Source organism: Cydia amplana, chromosome 8, assembly GCF_948474715.1.
Source record: "Cydia amplana chromosome 8, ilCydAmpl1.1, whole genome shotgun sequence".
Taxonomy (NCBI): Eukaryota; Metazoa; Arthropoda; class Insecta; order Lepidoptera; family Tortricidae; genus Cydia; species Cydia amplana.
The window spans coordinates 18,259,035-18,276,883 of NC_086076.1; the positions used below are offsets into that span (position 1 = coordinate 18,259,035).

The following is a 17,849-nucleotide window of genomic DNA, read 5'->3' on the forward strand; positions in this document are numbered from 1 at the left end:
AAACATGGCGGCCATACCAATAGACAACCAAGTCTAGCGATGAAATGATTTGTTTACATGAGATTCACTGACAGGTGACACACTTTACCTATTCGACAACCCATGATTGTTCAGATTCAAATGAACTTCAACATGCGACGTCAAAAGTGGCATGTCGAATAAGGCCCCAGAACGATTTTAACTCACAGGCTAATTCGAAAGTACACTGACATCAGAATGATATCTAAATGATCATTTAGTCATTTAGTTATCGTCAATTTCGCTCGTACTTGTCCATTTATGTATGATTTATGTATTGGCGCGAGCGATACGCACGATAAGTAAATGACATCATTATGATGTCAGTGTACGTCCGAATTGGCCAAGTCAAATAATGAAAGCAGCGTTTTGTGGTCCACTGGCAACACCGTCGCGACGGGCGCGGCGGCCGCGGGAGCGGGCAGTTAGTACGGCCGCTCCGCCGAGCCAGCGACGCCCGCGCGATGCCCGCCCGCGCGCTCCCGTGTTGTGCTTTATGATGTGATGCCCCCTGACCGCCACAAGTGGGCGGGACGCTCTCAGGTGAGACCATCACCCGGTGATGAGCGAGGCTCTAGATAACCCCAGAGTCTGAGCGCGAGCGCGTGTCTCATGCGAACGAAATCGAATCTCAACTGACGTTACGCGGTGTTGATAAAGATCTTGGTCCAGATTGGCTACATCATGATAATATCTACGTTGCGTTATGGAAAACAAATGACACGAGCTTTGAGTTTTTACGTACACGTGAAAGTCGAATTTACAGTCTAAATGCACGCAAATCTAATTGTTGGTTACGATCTCAGTTGAAAACCCGTTATGAATGCGTTACTTACCACAAAACCTTTGTTATTATAACATATTGAAGAAACAAATATACTTATACTACACTACCTATACTGTATTTACGTATCTTTAAGCCATTGCTAAAAAAATGTCGGTTCAGAAATCATGCCGTCGTGGCGTCAAAGCGCTACGAGATCTTTCTCGTAGAATCTCATTGGGATGAATGAGGTAGATTCTCAACTCTGTTTGTGGGTCATTCTCAAAAAATATGTCTGCTGCGACCCATACAATATGTATGAAAAGAGGCGTAGCAATTAGACGCGACTGCAGACATCATCAGCAGTAGCAGCAGCAGAGTTCAAAAAAAGTAGTTTTGCTAGGTATGTCCCAATACGAATACAGTATTGTAGAATAATTAACGGAAAGCAAATGTAACTCTTTGAAGTGATTCGTAGAGCCCATCGTTAGACCTTGGCGCCTTCACGAGATTACCATCATAGTGCCTGATTTTAAATGTGTGTGCTCCAACTATTAAGGTATAAATAATATAATTTTGAATCATAAATTTACCAAAATCCAGCAATAGTTATGGTTTCCAAATAACCTTACCTACCTACTCGTCGGTATTTCAAAAACTCATACTCATGCAATGACACCAATATTTCATAAACTCAAAGCATAGCTATCAGATGACTCTCTAAGCATCAAGGAGGCTAATTCAAAATTATATTTGAATTGTTTGTAAAACGGTAAAACGTAAATGGCAGATTTTAATTATGTTGTCGATATTTTTCTTATTAAATTTGGATAAAATCTGGCTAGTTTGAAGATCTCCTTCAAAGAGAATATAACCACTACGTTATATCCTTATTCTGGATAGAATAAATACGAAATACCAATAATGGAAAGAAAAGTAAGGAAATTTCCGTTGAATTACGAACATCCTATACTTTTTCGTACCTCCGCGGAACATTATTTAGGAGTTTTAGGACATACTCTGAAATTACGCTTAGTATGTACACTTGTACAGAGAACGGAACGGAAGTGCCATGATAAGCGACGGTAAAATGTTCTAGTAAATGTCATGTAATTCCTCTTATTACTACAAAAATGGACTTGGAAAACCGCTCGGTTGATTGTAAGTTAACACGCATAGGTACTTTAAACTGATCAAATTGTAACCTTTATTTCAAGGCTAGCAAGATGGAATAAAGAAAGAATACGAGATTAGGCGTGTACAATTGACTACATATCATTTATTTGTTCAGGAAAATCTCTCCGATGGGACAAGGAATTTGCATTTGCGGCCTGATTCGAACTTTAAGATACGTCATAAATTTGCTAAAGATACGATATGGATAGGATATGTCAGTGTCAAAAGTGATCCATATCGTATCTTTAACAAAATTTTGACATATCTTTAAGTCCGAATTAGGCCGTTCGTTTTTAGTTTCTCCACAGACTTAAATTTAAGTCTGTGAGTTTCTCACTATTTCAATGTTTCCTTCAAATAGTTATGAATTGTAATGTTAAAAGCTGGCAGTTCTTTCAAACTCTTAGCTATAACTGTTTTATACTATCCCTATTCCCTCATTCCATTGTATTTTGATTTTTCTTTTTGACAAATCAAAATTGCATTTTTCTTGGCAAGTTTTGACGTGTGGGCTACAAGGTATCAATTTCCCTTTTAATTTCTTGTTATTTCTGTACACTTTTGTAATATCATCCTGTACAGTGGAATGTGGATGTTAGCTTAGTAATGTCGAACGTCGAACTATAATGACATCGAACGCGTGTGTAATAAAAATCGAAAACGTATCGTACGGTTGGGTCGTGTTGTCACGGAAAAGCCAGTCGGGTTGAATCTCGGGTTCTCCGGGTAGGTACGCACGTGTTCTTTCTTCTTTCATATTCAAAAATGGAATAGCATTATGGCTGATGTATTTCATGTTATCGAGCTTGACTATGTATGTATGTTGTGTAATAATGACGAAAACTGTGGAAATAAATGACTTAAAGTATACCTTAATGTACCTTAAAGTAGTAAATAATGACGAACTTTCTTTACCTATTTAGTAACGGAATCAAAGGGCTTATTTTATAACTAAATAGGACCAGGTTGGACTTACAAGTAATTCGCGTATTTTCAGTACAATTTTGATATGAGATACTTTATCCCAATTCAAATAATCTTTAGCAAACAGGCAACATAGTTAACTCACATTTTATTATCATCAAGCCTATGCATATCGTACCTATATAGTGCATCCAAAAGTAACATTTACTTATATTTAAAAAAATGGAATAAATATCGTGTGAAGACCAAAATCAAACTGCCAGCAGATAATTGATCAAGAAGTTCAATAACTGCAAGCTGCAACGGAGGTAATAAGGATAAATTTTCCGTGAAAGCTGTAGAAAAGGCTAATTACGAGTAGTGGCCATTAAAAAAAGGAGAAAAGAAAAAGTCTGTAAATGCGATCCCATTTAGGTCAGGCTCGCCCTTTCCTTTCTGTTTTTCTTGTAAAAGTAGGGTAATACTCTAATAACTAGTAGTTCGCCCCGAACTGAGAACTCGCGGTTCGCCAAAAATATCAATTGAATGCAGTCGTCAAAGGATTGAAAACCGCGTACGATTTTTTGCAAGATCTGTGGAGCCCTTAACTGATACTGTATCTGTGGTAAGCCGAAATATTTCCTGTCAAATGTCAAATACCTATATTATGTTTATTTTATTTTATTTGTATCTTGCTAACTATTTCAAAATGGTAAATTTAAAAACGATATTATAAAAGTGTAAGCCGAGCACTTTCATTTGATACCAAACTCGACCATACTTTCTTGCAAATAAAATGACCAGAATAGCAAGACACCTCACAAACAGCTTTTTGGCCTTCTAAGCTCTTCTAGCTCAATAACCCTTTGATCGAGCCTGATCATAATTTAATGACTAAAATATAATGCCCTCGACTACACGTTTACCCAATTTCATTTAAATTACAACAAATTTACTTAAGTTATTGTGTATCAAACTATCTTCTGACAGTTCAGCTTAAAAACATCGAAATGCCGGGACGTGCCGCTAGCCAGCCGCGTGTTCAAAGTTGAATGTAAGAACTTCGCTTCGCTTCGCTTCGCTTCGCTCGCTCGTTCGATTAGATAGTTATTAGGGTTAGTGACGCATTAACAATTGTATTTAACATAATGATTCAAGTTTCATAAAGTAAGTGTTATAGAGAGAGTGGAAATAAAAATAAAAAAAATTATGACACCATTTTAACAAAAAGATTTTGAAATTGTAAGTTTAAAAAAATAATAAAAAGGTTGTTACTCACCAATGTAAAATAAAATTAATTATTGAATGCAATATCTCACAAACAAATTAGTAACTAAGGAACTTACTGGGTTTTCATTAATTTTAGTACTGCTATGTTATGACGTCATGTTAGGACTCACGAGCGTCAGAACTCAAAGATTAATTTCTGAGTTTTGTATTGTTCTGCAGTCGGATTTATATGCAGATGAGGTAAAAAAACACAACAATATATATTTATAATCGCAAACTGAGACCACAATGCTCTCAATAAGCCAGTGTGGCATATCCGCAATAATGGCCTCGCACTCACGGTCTATTGCGTTCAAATAATGACTCACCATTTTAGACTTGTAGAGTATGTAGAGGCTCATGTATCTGTTTGATGTAAGACGACCCGAGCCCTTGAAAAGCCCGCCAACCCGTCGCCTTCCAACCCGTGCCAAGGGGCCTTGTTCTGTTTATCTTCATTTTATCCAAATCTAATTTCTATTTTACTATAACGTAAAATCCATTCAAATTTTATACACGTTCCGATTAACCCTGGAGCCGAGCGATGCTACTCGTGACTAAACTTGGGAAAATATAGGACAAATTCAACAGATACTTATGTAATCAGAGGAGTATCTACAGAAATGTATCGTAGTACTAAGTCGTGTATGTATCCTCAAATGTTACTTCTAACCTATTGGCATTTTTTGGGAAAAATGTCATGGGTTCTTGTGCTCATAGCCCTAAAAACGCTATATTAGGCAGGTATAAGCGAAACCAACCATGTTTTCATTTGCTACTTTTTACTAATGATTTTTAAGTATCCTTATTATCTTGTGAGTCAGTAACTCTGAAAGTATTGAAGCCTCATCCAGCGATCTTCGTACGCCGTGTCGCATTCGGGAATAAATTTCGTAGTTTAGGCACCGGACTGTAGCAATTTAGATTCAATACGAAACACATTTGGATCCAGTTCGCATTTGATCGTTATTTAAGGACTATAAAACTTGAATATAGTGTTATATTTTAATATTCTTTGAATCGAATATTGTGTGATATTTCTTTCTTGCGGTGTTAAACAATTTGAATGCATTTTAGAGCCCGTCTTAAGCTAACGTTGTACCAATTTGAACAGAACACAGTAAGGGAGTGTCATAAACGTCATATTTTATTAGAAGTCATACTCATACTCATACATTTATTCATAAAACATAATATTTTACTTTAGTTTGACATTAATGATGACGTGGGCACATTTTGTCATTGTAAATGCCATGAAAAGTTAGCGTGGTCGAACTCTATCAACCCTCCTAGACAAATGGGTGGTGACCCTAAATACGAAACAGGAGGTCCTGGGTTTTGTGTGTTTATTACGTATATTTGTAAGATTATCCCCAAATTTTTTATAGCGAAAAAAGGTGTACCTATTTTCGCGATGTGACGCAACGTGTCTACGTTTTTGATACCGTTATAAAAGTTCGAAACTTTTGCTCTAGTTGATAAGATCACGTGATATTGCACGTAAAGTTAAAAATACCAACGTAATTCTTCACGAGTATGCAATGAAAATAGATTGCTCCTTTAGAACCTGTAAAGTTTATAAACATGAATGATACTTCCCGCATTTCTTAATAAAGTTAAATCAAACGAAGTTACCGGAAATGTCGCAGCCGAAACTTGGCGACAGCCGACGAGCGCCTCGGTTAACTTTATTACTTTACCTACTTGAGGACACTTAACTAATTAGACAAGGGGTTTTTAATGAAAGTAATAATTAATCATCGGCGGACCTTTTTGCGTGAGCCAAATGGATGACATTCCAAACATTATTGATTGTGTACGTTTCTTGCAATGTTTACGTAGGTATACTTACCTACTTTAAAATTAGAAATAAATTAAAATTAGAAAAAGTTTAAGCAAAGCTTTTCTAAGCTTAATAGCATCGTTAGCAGACGTTTCTGCTTGATACAAAATTAATTTATCTACTTTACTTTGATACATTATTATAGTAAGTTGAACCGTAAATTAGGTATAAGTATTAAAACTGATGAAAGCATGAACGAAATTAAAATTGAAATATATCAGCTAGCAAATACATGAGTTGCATGAATACCTAAATTTAATTTATACTGTTTTCCATATCCTGTATAACATCAATGTCCGGATAGTTACAGGAACCTAGATTTTGCTATAGGAATCACGAGCAACCACTTAAATGCCTACCTAAATACCTACCTATTACACAACCCCGAATGTGAAACGTCAAATGTTAACGACCAAGACGTAGTTCAAGGTTACATACCCGTCTACTGACTTCAATCGACTATTGAATAATTATTTCATCACATTGTTGCTATAAACCTTTGCTTTTACCAATTCAACTTAAGGATTTGGAAGATAAACCTTCCTTTCTTGGCAAAACTAGGGGTTAGGTGTGCCAGGTATGAAAGTCCCGACTTTTACACAATATACCTAAAGGATGACTCACGTTAGATCGGGCCGTATCCGGGCTGGAGCTTCCGGCGCTTACTTTTCTATGACAGATGACAGGTGATCACGTGATGCTTTCCATAGAAAACGGAGCTCCGGAAGCTCCGGCCCGGACACGGCCCGGTCTAACGTGAGTCATCCTTATAGGAAGAAAATTCCGGTACTACTTCAGTATTTATTTTTAGTTTCGACAAATTGCACTTGCATCGGCGAACCCTCTCGGTATCATGGAGATACTAGTACAACGTAAGAAGGTCGAGCCAGATAAAATGAGAAGCGTATAGGCTAGGCAATTTCGTATAATATTAGAGATACTTAGGTCACTGCAGAAGGAAACCAAAACGATGTTCGTAGTCCAACAACCTCTACCAGAATCAGATCAGATCTCTGGCCAAATCCGCACAGCACAGGCCCCGTAGACATGCCAATCGCTAACGTTCCGTAGCGATCGAAACGCAACTGTCACTGTCACACTAATGTGGAAGAGTGACAGAGAGACACTAAGCGATTCGATGGCGACTTGGCTAGTACGCCTGGACACCCAGCTACACGGTGCACCTAATAGTGTTAAACTGGAATAAATGATGGGATGGGACATCGACAGGCAGAAGATAACGCTATCTCAGGGGGAATTCAAGATCCTCACCAACGGCGATAGAGACGCGAGGCAAAAAGGATACACGGTTTTCCAATTTGTAAGGATTTAGTTGTCAAGCCGGAAACATGCTTGAATTCTAAATTCAGGTTAAAAGTATGACCGAGCGACATAAGTGAAGTAGCAATCAGAAATGCTATTAACAGAATAGATGCCAACCCTAGGATCGAATTCTAAGACGGTCACGTCACTTGGCACGAATATCGCAGAATCGGCCTGTCATAAAATCGCAGCGAAAACTTTACGGCGCCTGCAGCTCAGCGGAACAGTAGAATGGGCTTATAATTTAAATGAGGGACAATAAATAGCGTGTATGCATACGGCGGCGTCTTGAGACGAAAGGGTGTAAGTGAGTGGTTGACAGTGTGTGGGTGAGGCGTTTTTGAGGTGTGTTGTGGTGGTGCGGAGGCGGGTAATCCTCGCCGCTTCCGTCCGCGTTAAGTCATCGTGGCGCCAGCGGAGAGTGCCCGTGTAATACGCCTGTGGAGTCGGATGGGGTCCAAGTGCGCTTTGATGTTATATCTGTGCACATTTGAAACGACTTAGGGAACAAATCAAACTATTTTATTAAATTTTGAGAATTGTGTTTTTAAGTAGTCACACTTCATACTATATCTACAGGGTGACATTTGAGTCGTGATCAGTAATATGTTTTTCTAACTCTATAAACAACGAGCAATTTAATGCCCCTAATGACTCTTACTAAAATCAGACAAGATTTTTTTTATTTTTTGTCATTCATTTTACTTTTATAAGTGGATTTAGGATATTACAACGGCTTATTAAGATATTTAAATTAGTAAATTGAATCGCCTCTTTGAATCGGAACTGTCATTGACATCAATTTTGTCATTTGTCCCAGTTAGAAATAAAATTTACTTAATTTTTCATTTGAAATATCATACAAAGCTGTTTAAATACCACATTGCCACTTGTAAAAGTAAAATAAATGACAAAAAATAAAAAAAAAAATAAAAAAAATCTTGTCTGATTTTAGTAAGAGTAGGGGCATTAAATTGCTCGTTGTTTATGGAGTTAGAAAAACATATTACTGATCACGACTCAAATGGCACCCTGTATAATACATTAGAAGTTATGTTATAAAGTTATAAGGATACCTATACCTACGTAGATACCTCTCTCTGTGAACACAAGTACATACCACTAACTTTGTGAATAATCATAACGCTTATTCGTAAACTGTGTCATCTTTCTCCAGCGCACGTTTCATTTGGCTCCGCGTTACTTTTGGCATACATTCAAATATTCATACTAAAACTACGAACAACATCGATAAATTAGAAAGCATTCAATTCAAAAACTGCTAGTGAAAAGCGCCATAAAGATTGACGATTCCGATTTTGAATTTGTTATCGTCGTCTCTGCGAATGTGTAAGGGGCCCACTGATTACCAGTCCGCCGGACGATATCGGCCTGTCAGTTGTTCGGAACTGTCAACGTTTTGTTCTAACTGACAGGCCGATATCGTCCGGCGGACTGTTAATCAGTGGGCCCCTTTAAACTAACTTACATACCTATACCTCTCGCGTCGAATGATGGTCCCGTTGACAATTCTTATCCGACAAGTCTCTTTAGATTAGGTTTAATTGAATAAATGTGTTTACCGTATTTTTATTACTCAAATACATTGCAATAGGTACAATACAAATATTCTACATTTCACAGCACACCTCATTACAGAAAACTATAACTTTTAACACTGACATCCGATCCATATCGTTTTGAGGTCTAATTCTTGACGTTTATTAAAAGTAGAATCGGACGATACACTTTTTTATTCACACGATATACTGCCGTATTCGAACTTCAATATATTCACAAGAGACGACACGTACTAGATCCATTCTAGATACGATATAGTTTAGATATCAACTAGTTCTCTTTTGCAGCACAATTCGGGCAACCAATGTCACTTTTACGACAGGTCGTGAATGAATTAGATGTGAATTAGATCTCACAGAGAGAAGTAAATTTTTACATACTTTAACGGCACATGTCAAAAAATACAATAATAAAAAAACCTTAAAAACTACTACATTTTATTAGATCTCTAAGTAATATCTTGTGGAAATCGTTCAAGACTATCTCCAGAATCGCGGAAATGTCAAATTTGGCAGGTTAGATCTTAAACATATCGTTATCGTACCTTGGCGATGTCTAAAAGATATCTAATAGATGTCTATTACAAATCCGAATCGGGCCCATAGGTACAATACACACACACACGTACACGTATATTGCTACCCGGAGTTAATTTCCCACATTTGACCTGTTCATTCACGAATGCTTTGATACCTAAATAATCTGCAACATTATTGCAGGCGACCGTACCGTGTACCGTGTCCGACACTTCCTCGTCCACGTGGCGTGGCGTGTTATCGCCAAACAAATCGCATTTGCATCAAATTGCATTACTTCCAGCCGCCATCGTTCATTATGCGCGGTTTCCCACCTTCTAACTCTTTCGACTTATAAACGTTAACAAAAACAGGCACTTACGCCGTTCTGTTGCTAATTTAAAACGGTGTATGGGTGTTTCAAAGGTTTATTTATACAACCCTGTAACGAGGAGCTGTTTTTATTATCAGCTTCGTTACTCTGTACGTCACTTTTGTTGAAATTGACAGTCTGGTGTGGGGCTAAAATTAACATGTTTTTATTGGTTGGTTGATTTGCCGGCGTATTTTTAGACACGTGTTAAAGTTGGCATCGTATTTTATTTTACAGAACATATGGTGCTACTTTACCGGCCTAGTGCGGTAATTACACAGATTAATTAAAAAGTATTACATAGAGTTTCAGGAAATGTTATGTCATTGGAAAATTTTGGGCAATAATAATTCAAGAAATGTTCTTAAATGATTTTATATGTAGGTATTACACAGTACATAGGATGCTATTCGTGATGGTTTTTTTTCTTTGAATAATATATGTTACCTATCTTTAATAATATAATTATATTACCGCATCAAAATCCGTTGCGTAGTTTTAAAGATCTATAGGGACAGACAGACAACGGGACGAGACTTTGTTTTATACTATGTAATGAAGAGTTTAATATTTACATTAATACCGACAGCAGCAGAATAAAAAAAACCACGCATTTTCAACTACCTACATTAGGAAGTCGGTACAAAATGCAAACGTGTGTTGCTCTTGACAGTAAAACAAACACAGAGAAAAACTAAAACAAATGAATACTTTTCCTGCCTCTCAAAACAAAACAAAAATTAAATCCAATACAATCTTAAGCTTCAATACTTTCGTAGCTACAGGAGGGCTACGAAATGGCTGTGAGCTATGGCGTAGCAGGTGAACGATAACATCTACGAACTACGAGCGTAGCCCAGCGTATTCTCTTTGCGCCCACGCAAGCTAGTATAACATGAACTACAGATTACTAACAACTGTGGGTAATCGGAGAGCCCTCTTATACCGGTTTCTCGGAATAATCACGTGTTTTACAGGCAGTAGAAATACCCCTGACCGACTTTCGAAGGATTGCCATTGGTCTCCAATAGTCTATAAACGTACTTTATTTTATGACCACTGTAACTTCAAGTTAAGTAATTAACTGTAATGGATTACCGCATCGATATGTTTTATTGGCGGTATGTCGTCATTTGAGGACATTACTTTATGAATAAATACTTTTTAATAAATAATGAAATGAGTTAAACTATGATGATCAAGTTACCATTAATTTGTGCTGATGACTTTATATACCTTTATATGATGACCGTTGTATAATTTAATAATGTGTAAAAATCGTGAAAGTTTAAATCAGTGTGACTTTATATAGGTTATAAATATGACAATATTATTACATACATAACATTTACACAGAAAATATTTTAATGATAGCAAACGCAATGTAATCACCACATCGCAAAGTATCAAAGTACCTAAAGTATCCACCTATTTGTCAACCGTTCCTAATTTGGCGGTGCGACGTCTCGCCGTGTTGGTTTTAGAATCATTATTTAATCAATTAAGGAAGGTGTTTGTATATGGATGCCACCTGCTCCACAGTCCACGGTGAGTAGGTATTATACACAGATCATTCACTTGACTAGATGTAGCATTTAAGACAAATCGTAGAATTAAATTATTACGATAAATTTAAGTAACTATAAACTGTTGTCAACTTTAGGCAGTCTTCATCGAGACCACGGCGACCACGTCTTCCTCGAAACGTCGGAGGTAATCTTGAAACTTAATTATACGCGGTTAAGTCATGTTTTCGTTAATGACAAAACAAATCGCGGTCACCATGCCACTCTAAATCAGTATGAGAGTGTGATAGGTCATTACAGCTGAGTCCACTTTTAAGAAGTAAAAAAATAGTATCAGGGGTAAATATTGGCTTTTGTAATAAGGGTGCCGCTTGCAGCCTTTTATCCAACCAACTTTTAGATAGGCACATAAGAAACGTGACCGCTAAACGAATTAGTGACCGTGTTTCACGCTCTAAAATAGAAACTGTAAGGTTAATAAACTAATTCCAATAGTTGACAGCCTGTTGGTTACCTCTACTGCTTGGAATTTAGATTGAAAGTGGCAACTTTTGGGATAGTGTCCAGCAATGGCACAATTTTCTTATACGCTCAACTTTACTATACCTCTCGCGTTGAATGATGGTCCCTATGTCAGTTCCTTCTAGTGTTTGTTGGTTGGTGTTATTTAAAAAATCGTTTCTTCAAGCAAAAACGTCACTTTTGACACTAACAGATGCGCTAGACTTATATCGACCGGGATATGCACCATGATTACCTTTTGTTGTCGCAGAAATCGTGAAGCGTCTGGTTGACGTAACTGGTGACCGAAGAGCTGGCGGCTACCTCGCACAACCTATCAGCATTGCGATACAGCGAGGAAATGTCGCTAGCATCCTTGGTACAATGCCTCAAGGGCCTATTTTAGATTTAAGCTAGTTTTTAATTTCTTTTAGTACTGTATGTACCACTTTTGTTGTTGTAACTGCGTCGAAATATCGGGAGTTCGAAAACATTACAAAAGGTAATCACGGTTCATATCCCGGTCGATATAAGTCTAGTAAAACTAACCGTGAATCATTCAAAACTGTTACTAACAGATCCGATCCATATCGTTTCGAATTAGGCCGCGTGTAAGCTATCAGAATAGACCTCTATTTTGTTAGTCAACTCACGCCTCCCACGATATTACTTTTCTTCGGAATTTTCGTGGGTTCAATAAAGTCCTCATCTCGTTCATGCATGCATGCGTTGTATGAAACATGAGGAAGGAATAGCAGACTTTATTAATTTATTGACGTAGAAGCTTCGAAGCCTGCAGAGTTCAAAATTGAGGAAGTATATTTTGTATTAAGACGGAACAGGAGCTGAGATTTAAATATTTTAGGTAAATATACCCGTCTCGCTAACGAAAGCGGCTCCTAAAACTAGTGCGAAAAATCCTGCGTAAAAATCTCAAAAATCGAGGTTTCGTACTCGACTGTTTCCTCCTCTAAAACTTAATCAGTTGTAACCAAATTTGGAAATCTAAATGATTATGAAATTATCTGTGTCGGACCGTTTTGATTTTTTGGCTAATTGATATCAGTTTTGAATACCACGCCTCTCATTGCAGCATAGTCAATTAGGCCATTTTTTAAGGGCTCTAGCGCCTTAAAAAACAAAAATATCAAAAAACGGTCGGACACAGATATTGACAATATCTGTACATCTGTATTGAAAAAATCATTGCTTTAGCTTCAAAACCCACGGAGGAAACAGTCGAGTAACGTACTCGTATGGACTATGTATGGAGAAATTACCACTCCTGTCGCCTCTTAAGTACCTTACCTAATGTTTGTTTGAAAAAAAAAACGCGAAAATATTATGTCATATAATATTTTTAGTTGTATATAAATCATACCATAGCAGTAGGTATATTTTTGTATAACATAAAAAGTGATTATAGCCGAGGTGTATGAAAGAGCAAAACTTTAACGAAAAATAAAGAAAATAATCAGAGTAATTCAGTTAAAAATTAACCCGCGCAACGGCCATGTCTCACGCGCCATCTTTTGTTTCCTTCTAATTTCCTGGCTTCACGTCCCCTTTTAACCATTTCGTCAATCACAGAATTTGGTCAACGGAGCCAATTTGTTCAAGCAAACATTTGCGGAAACGCTTCCCCTAATCCGGCCTTTAAGACGACTACAGGCCACGCAATCCGCAACACTCGGACATTCAGAGATAAAAGGGCTTATGTGTTTATACAGGGTGTCCTAGGAAAAAACTACCTTTATATTATCCTCCACTTTTGACTAAATAAAATATGTGGTTATTTACTAGAATTATTTATGTTAAGAATTTGAATATATGTATTTTGAGAATTTTATTTTATTGATTTTTAAATTTAGATTTTTAAGTTTAATAGGTAGTTCAGTTATTAGATTAAAGTTATTCGTATACCTAATTGTGTGTTTATTAATTAAATAAAGATACAACCATCATAAAAACGATAGTAGTTAAATACATGAAATAATAATACACCGATACAACAAATTATTACTAAATACCGTTAATGATTATTCTTCATACAGATTTTTTATTCACATTATTAATAATGCAGTTAAAAATACTATATTATGTTTAGTTTAAAGTATAATAGTGTTTTTGTTATAGATACCTAACTTGAAAAATCACTACCGTAGCTGAAAATGGATCACTATCTTACGTTTTCGTTACGCCAGTAACTTATGTTTTGTCACGTTCTCTTTATCACTCATAATAAATATCATTCATTGCGTTTTACACGCTACTTTTGGTCACGTTTCCGATATCACTCTGTATATATAAAGACAAGACATTTTGGAATGTAAAGAAGTCTTCACATGCAATTAACAGATCGGGTACAAGATTACCAAGCCTTAATGTTGAAACACGTTAGCCGTTTCACTCTACACGTGTGTTAGCTAATGTGTTAGTGGGAGTTAGAGCATGGTATTAGACGACCAGATTGGGTGCAAGATTAAGTGCGTTAAGGCGTGATAGACGCTGCTAATTATTCCACAGACGGAATAAAGGATGATGTGGTACACATATCAAGGCACTCAACTTTACTACAGAATATATAATAATAATGATTAAGTACAGAATTCGCACAGTCAGAGAATGGAATGAACTATCGCCCGCGAAACGACCTTCAACCCTTCAAGAAAAGAGAGTAGGTACTCCTATCTTAAAGGCCGGCAACGCACTGGCAACCCCTCTGGTGTTACAAGTGTCCATGTGTAACAGTAATTGCTGACCATCATTACCATCAGGCGATTCGTCTGCTCGTTTCCCTCCTAGGTATATCATCACTACATAGTATAAAACAAAGTCGCTTCCCGCTGTCTGTCTGTCTGTCTGTATGTATGCTTAGATCTTTAAAACTACGCAACGGATTTTAATGCGGTTTTTTTTATAGATAGAGTGATTCAAGAGGAAGGTTTATGTATAATTTGTTAACCCATGCATGTCGCGATACTCCCATAAATTCCTCTTGAGAGGAATTCTATGTTTCTGGCAGCAGACATAAAACTTTTAAAATCTTTAAGAATATTCTTACCCTATTGCGGTTTCACGCCTAGGAACTGTGCCAAGTCCCCATAATATGGGAAAATCTAGATATAATCTACTTCATGAATTTAATTCACTTCAAGATTTCGCGATAAAGAGCATTGGTATTCGTAGAATTTAACGATGGAATGAAACATAATGCTGAGTACGATTAGTTATGATTCTTGAAAATTTGGATGAGGTTTTTACTATTAAATCTTCGTATAAATAGTCAGGGAGTGTATTTTTGGTCGGATGCATGCATACGCATCAACAGTATAGTGTAACGTCAAATTTATGACACCTGAACCAAAAGAACGGACCACGAAGACGACGACCATAAGAACTGGCGTAGGCACTACTTTTTGCAAAACTCAGAGGGTAAACTAGGCCAAATAGGGATTAGTCCGGTTTCCTCACAATATTTTCCTTCGCCGAAAAGCGACTGGTTATACCTACCAAATGATATTTCATACCTACTTAAGTTCCGAAAAACTCAGTGGTACAAGCCAGGGTTTGAACACGTGACCTCTGTATTGAAAGTAGCATGTCCTTACTGCTAGGCCACCAGCGCTTCTTTCATGTCATACCTCTTATGAATCATAAGTTATGATTATAATAACCTGGACTCATTTGTTCCAGACACGGGGAGCTCTCAGCTAAGCGAAGTGGGTGACCGGTGTGGTGATGGAGTTGGTAATAGTGAAGGCTCGAGCCCAACTGAATCGTCTCGTGTCGGAGAAGCGGAGGCGAGGCGGGGGCGAGGGCGAGGGCGCGCGGCGGCGCCGGCGCAGCATGGCGCACGCGCCTCGCTCGCCCGCGCCCTTACTCGACGCTGCGGGCTACAACGCTTCGCTGTACAACGCGTCGCTCTACAACGCCTCGCGCTTCAACCTCACCTACGACGCTGACTACGACCAGCTGAACGGGAACGCCACGGACGACGATAACCACTGGTTCTGCGCGAAGTGGACCAACGCGCAGCAGGACTTGTTTCAGGTCGGTATACAACTTAGTGTTATGCTTCCATCTTGATTTATGCATGCCGCTTTGCTTGTACCTGAACAAACAGCTGGGCACGTACTATCCAGATGGGTTTCATGTACTTAAACACCCCGAGCGATGGCTTGACGCTGATGTTGCTGGTAGCGTCAAAGAATTTGCCCGGAGCATTTATATCATGGTATTTGATGTAGTATTTAATCAGTAAATCGTGGCTCTAGAAATACGGACTAACATCTAAAGAACATCTAACAACTAACATCTATAACAAATAACATCTAACATCTATAGAAAATTACCAGGTCGTGCCGAGGCGTCCGACATACGCCTCGGCACGACCTGGTCTAGCGTGAGTTATCCTTTATAGTCCTATAAGAAAAATAACAGTGTTGGCCCTAATGTAGAAATACAATGGACTTTAGTTTTAATAGCTAACTTGGACAAAGTTTGCGATTTATTTATTTACCATATCCGTAGTATAAGCATAGACTACCAATAAGGCAACTTGAATTCACTTACAAAACAATATTAGCATAATATTCTCATGCTCCGACTACGTAATTTACCGAAGGTTTACCGCATTTCGTTCTCAATTTATTATAAGTAACAGGCATTTTTATACACGTTGAGCGACGTCATTATTGCTTTTTTTCTACTCCCGTACTTTTATTTGTCATTTAAAGGGTCGTGCACACACCTTTAAAACCCTACCTTATAGTTGACAAGACAAGTCTTTAGTCTATTCCCCAAAAAAGAATTTGTGCTTACACGCAGTATCTTTTTGGCGATTTTACGATACTTCGTGTAATGACCACATAAAAAATATTGAATGAAATACAGTGTTGCCAACCTTATTTTAAATGTCATCTCTGACGAATAAGTGAACCATAGACATTTTTTTTTAATTTCATTCATTCATTCTTTTCCCGCCCGTACCCTCCATTTTTGCTACTTCTTGAATTAAAAATATTTGTAAATTTACAATTTTAATTCAAAGTAAATGCTTGGTCGTAGAAAAAGTATTGTATGCAACGTTGTTTAACCGAGTCAAAAAATACTCGTGGCGTCTTTATTAACAATTTTCGGCTTCGCCTCAAATTGTTACTCACGCCACTCGCCTTTTTTGACCTCTTGCATACAACATATAACGACAACGGTTGCATAAATACTATTTCCGCACGCTAAACTGCATCGATAAAGTTAACAACGTCCTTCGAAAAGTGCTTTAAATGATGGGTTTTTGTAAGAGAAAATCAATTTAAATTTTCATCTAACGTGGAAACTAATTTGTTAAATCGAAGTTGGTAGATTGGATGCCAAAATGTTCGTTACTGGGCTGTCTATTCTCTGCTGTGCCGGACGATTTATGCATGCCGCTCTTCTTGTAGCTGAACAAATACCTGGGACGTACTATCCAGATGGGTTTCATTGTTTTGCGAAATAACGCTTTTTGTTCCTATTAAATGTCTGTTTTAGAAGCCATAATAGACTTCCATGTATGTTTTTACTCGGGTAAGACTAAACCAAAAGAAAGAGTCATGCTTTTAGCAATAGGTAAGTATGTTGCTAAAAGCATGGATAGGCATCTGCCTATCCATTATATTCTTTTTTAGCGTGTTTCACTAAAAATCTACCTAGATTTTTAGTGAAACACGCTAAAAAAGAATTCATCTCACATAGGTATGTCCTATATTTTCTGTCTATGTCCATGGTTTAGTGACGTAAATAAACGGCTAGACCATAAAATTATTTAATTTTTAACAAGCTAAAACGTCTGCGAACAATGCTATTATAAGCTTAAAATAAATTTAAAATTGGAAAAATTACTGTCTTGGATGAGACTTCAACTCACGGCCTCTGGATCGATACTCCAGCGCTCTGCCATCTGATCAGAGTTACCAAGACCTCATTCATAGCCAGCAAATTTTTCCACCGTATAGGTCAAGGGGACCCTAGCGACATCTACCGTAAGAGTGTTACCGTAGAGACAGTAATTTTTCCA

The 17,849-nt window shown here is 37.5% G+C and overlaps 1 protein-coding gene across 1 annotated transcript in view; it reads left to right on the top strand.

Annotated features, from left to right (window-relative positions):
- The first annotated feature begins 372 nt into the window (after positions 1 to 372).
- The window catches only part of LOC134650606 (blood vessel epicardial substance-like), a 51,157-nt gene continuing 33,680 nt past the window's right edge, over positions 373 to 17,849 (top strand). The window contains exons 1-2 of the mRNA XM_063505558.1: positions 373 to 561; positions 15,488 to 15,844. Of these exons, the coding sequence (XP_063361628.1) occupies positions 15,533 to 15,844 (312 nt within the window). The 5' untranslated portion in view covers positions 373 to 561; positions 15,488 to 15,532. The remainder of the gene's footprint in view (positions 562 to 15,487; positions 15,845 to 17,849) is intronic.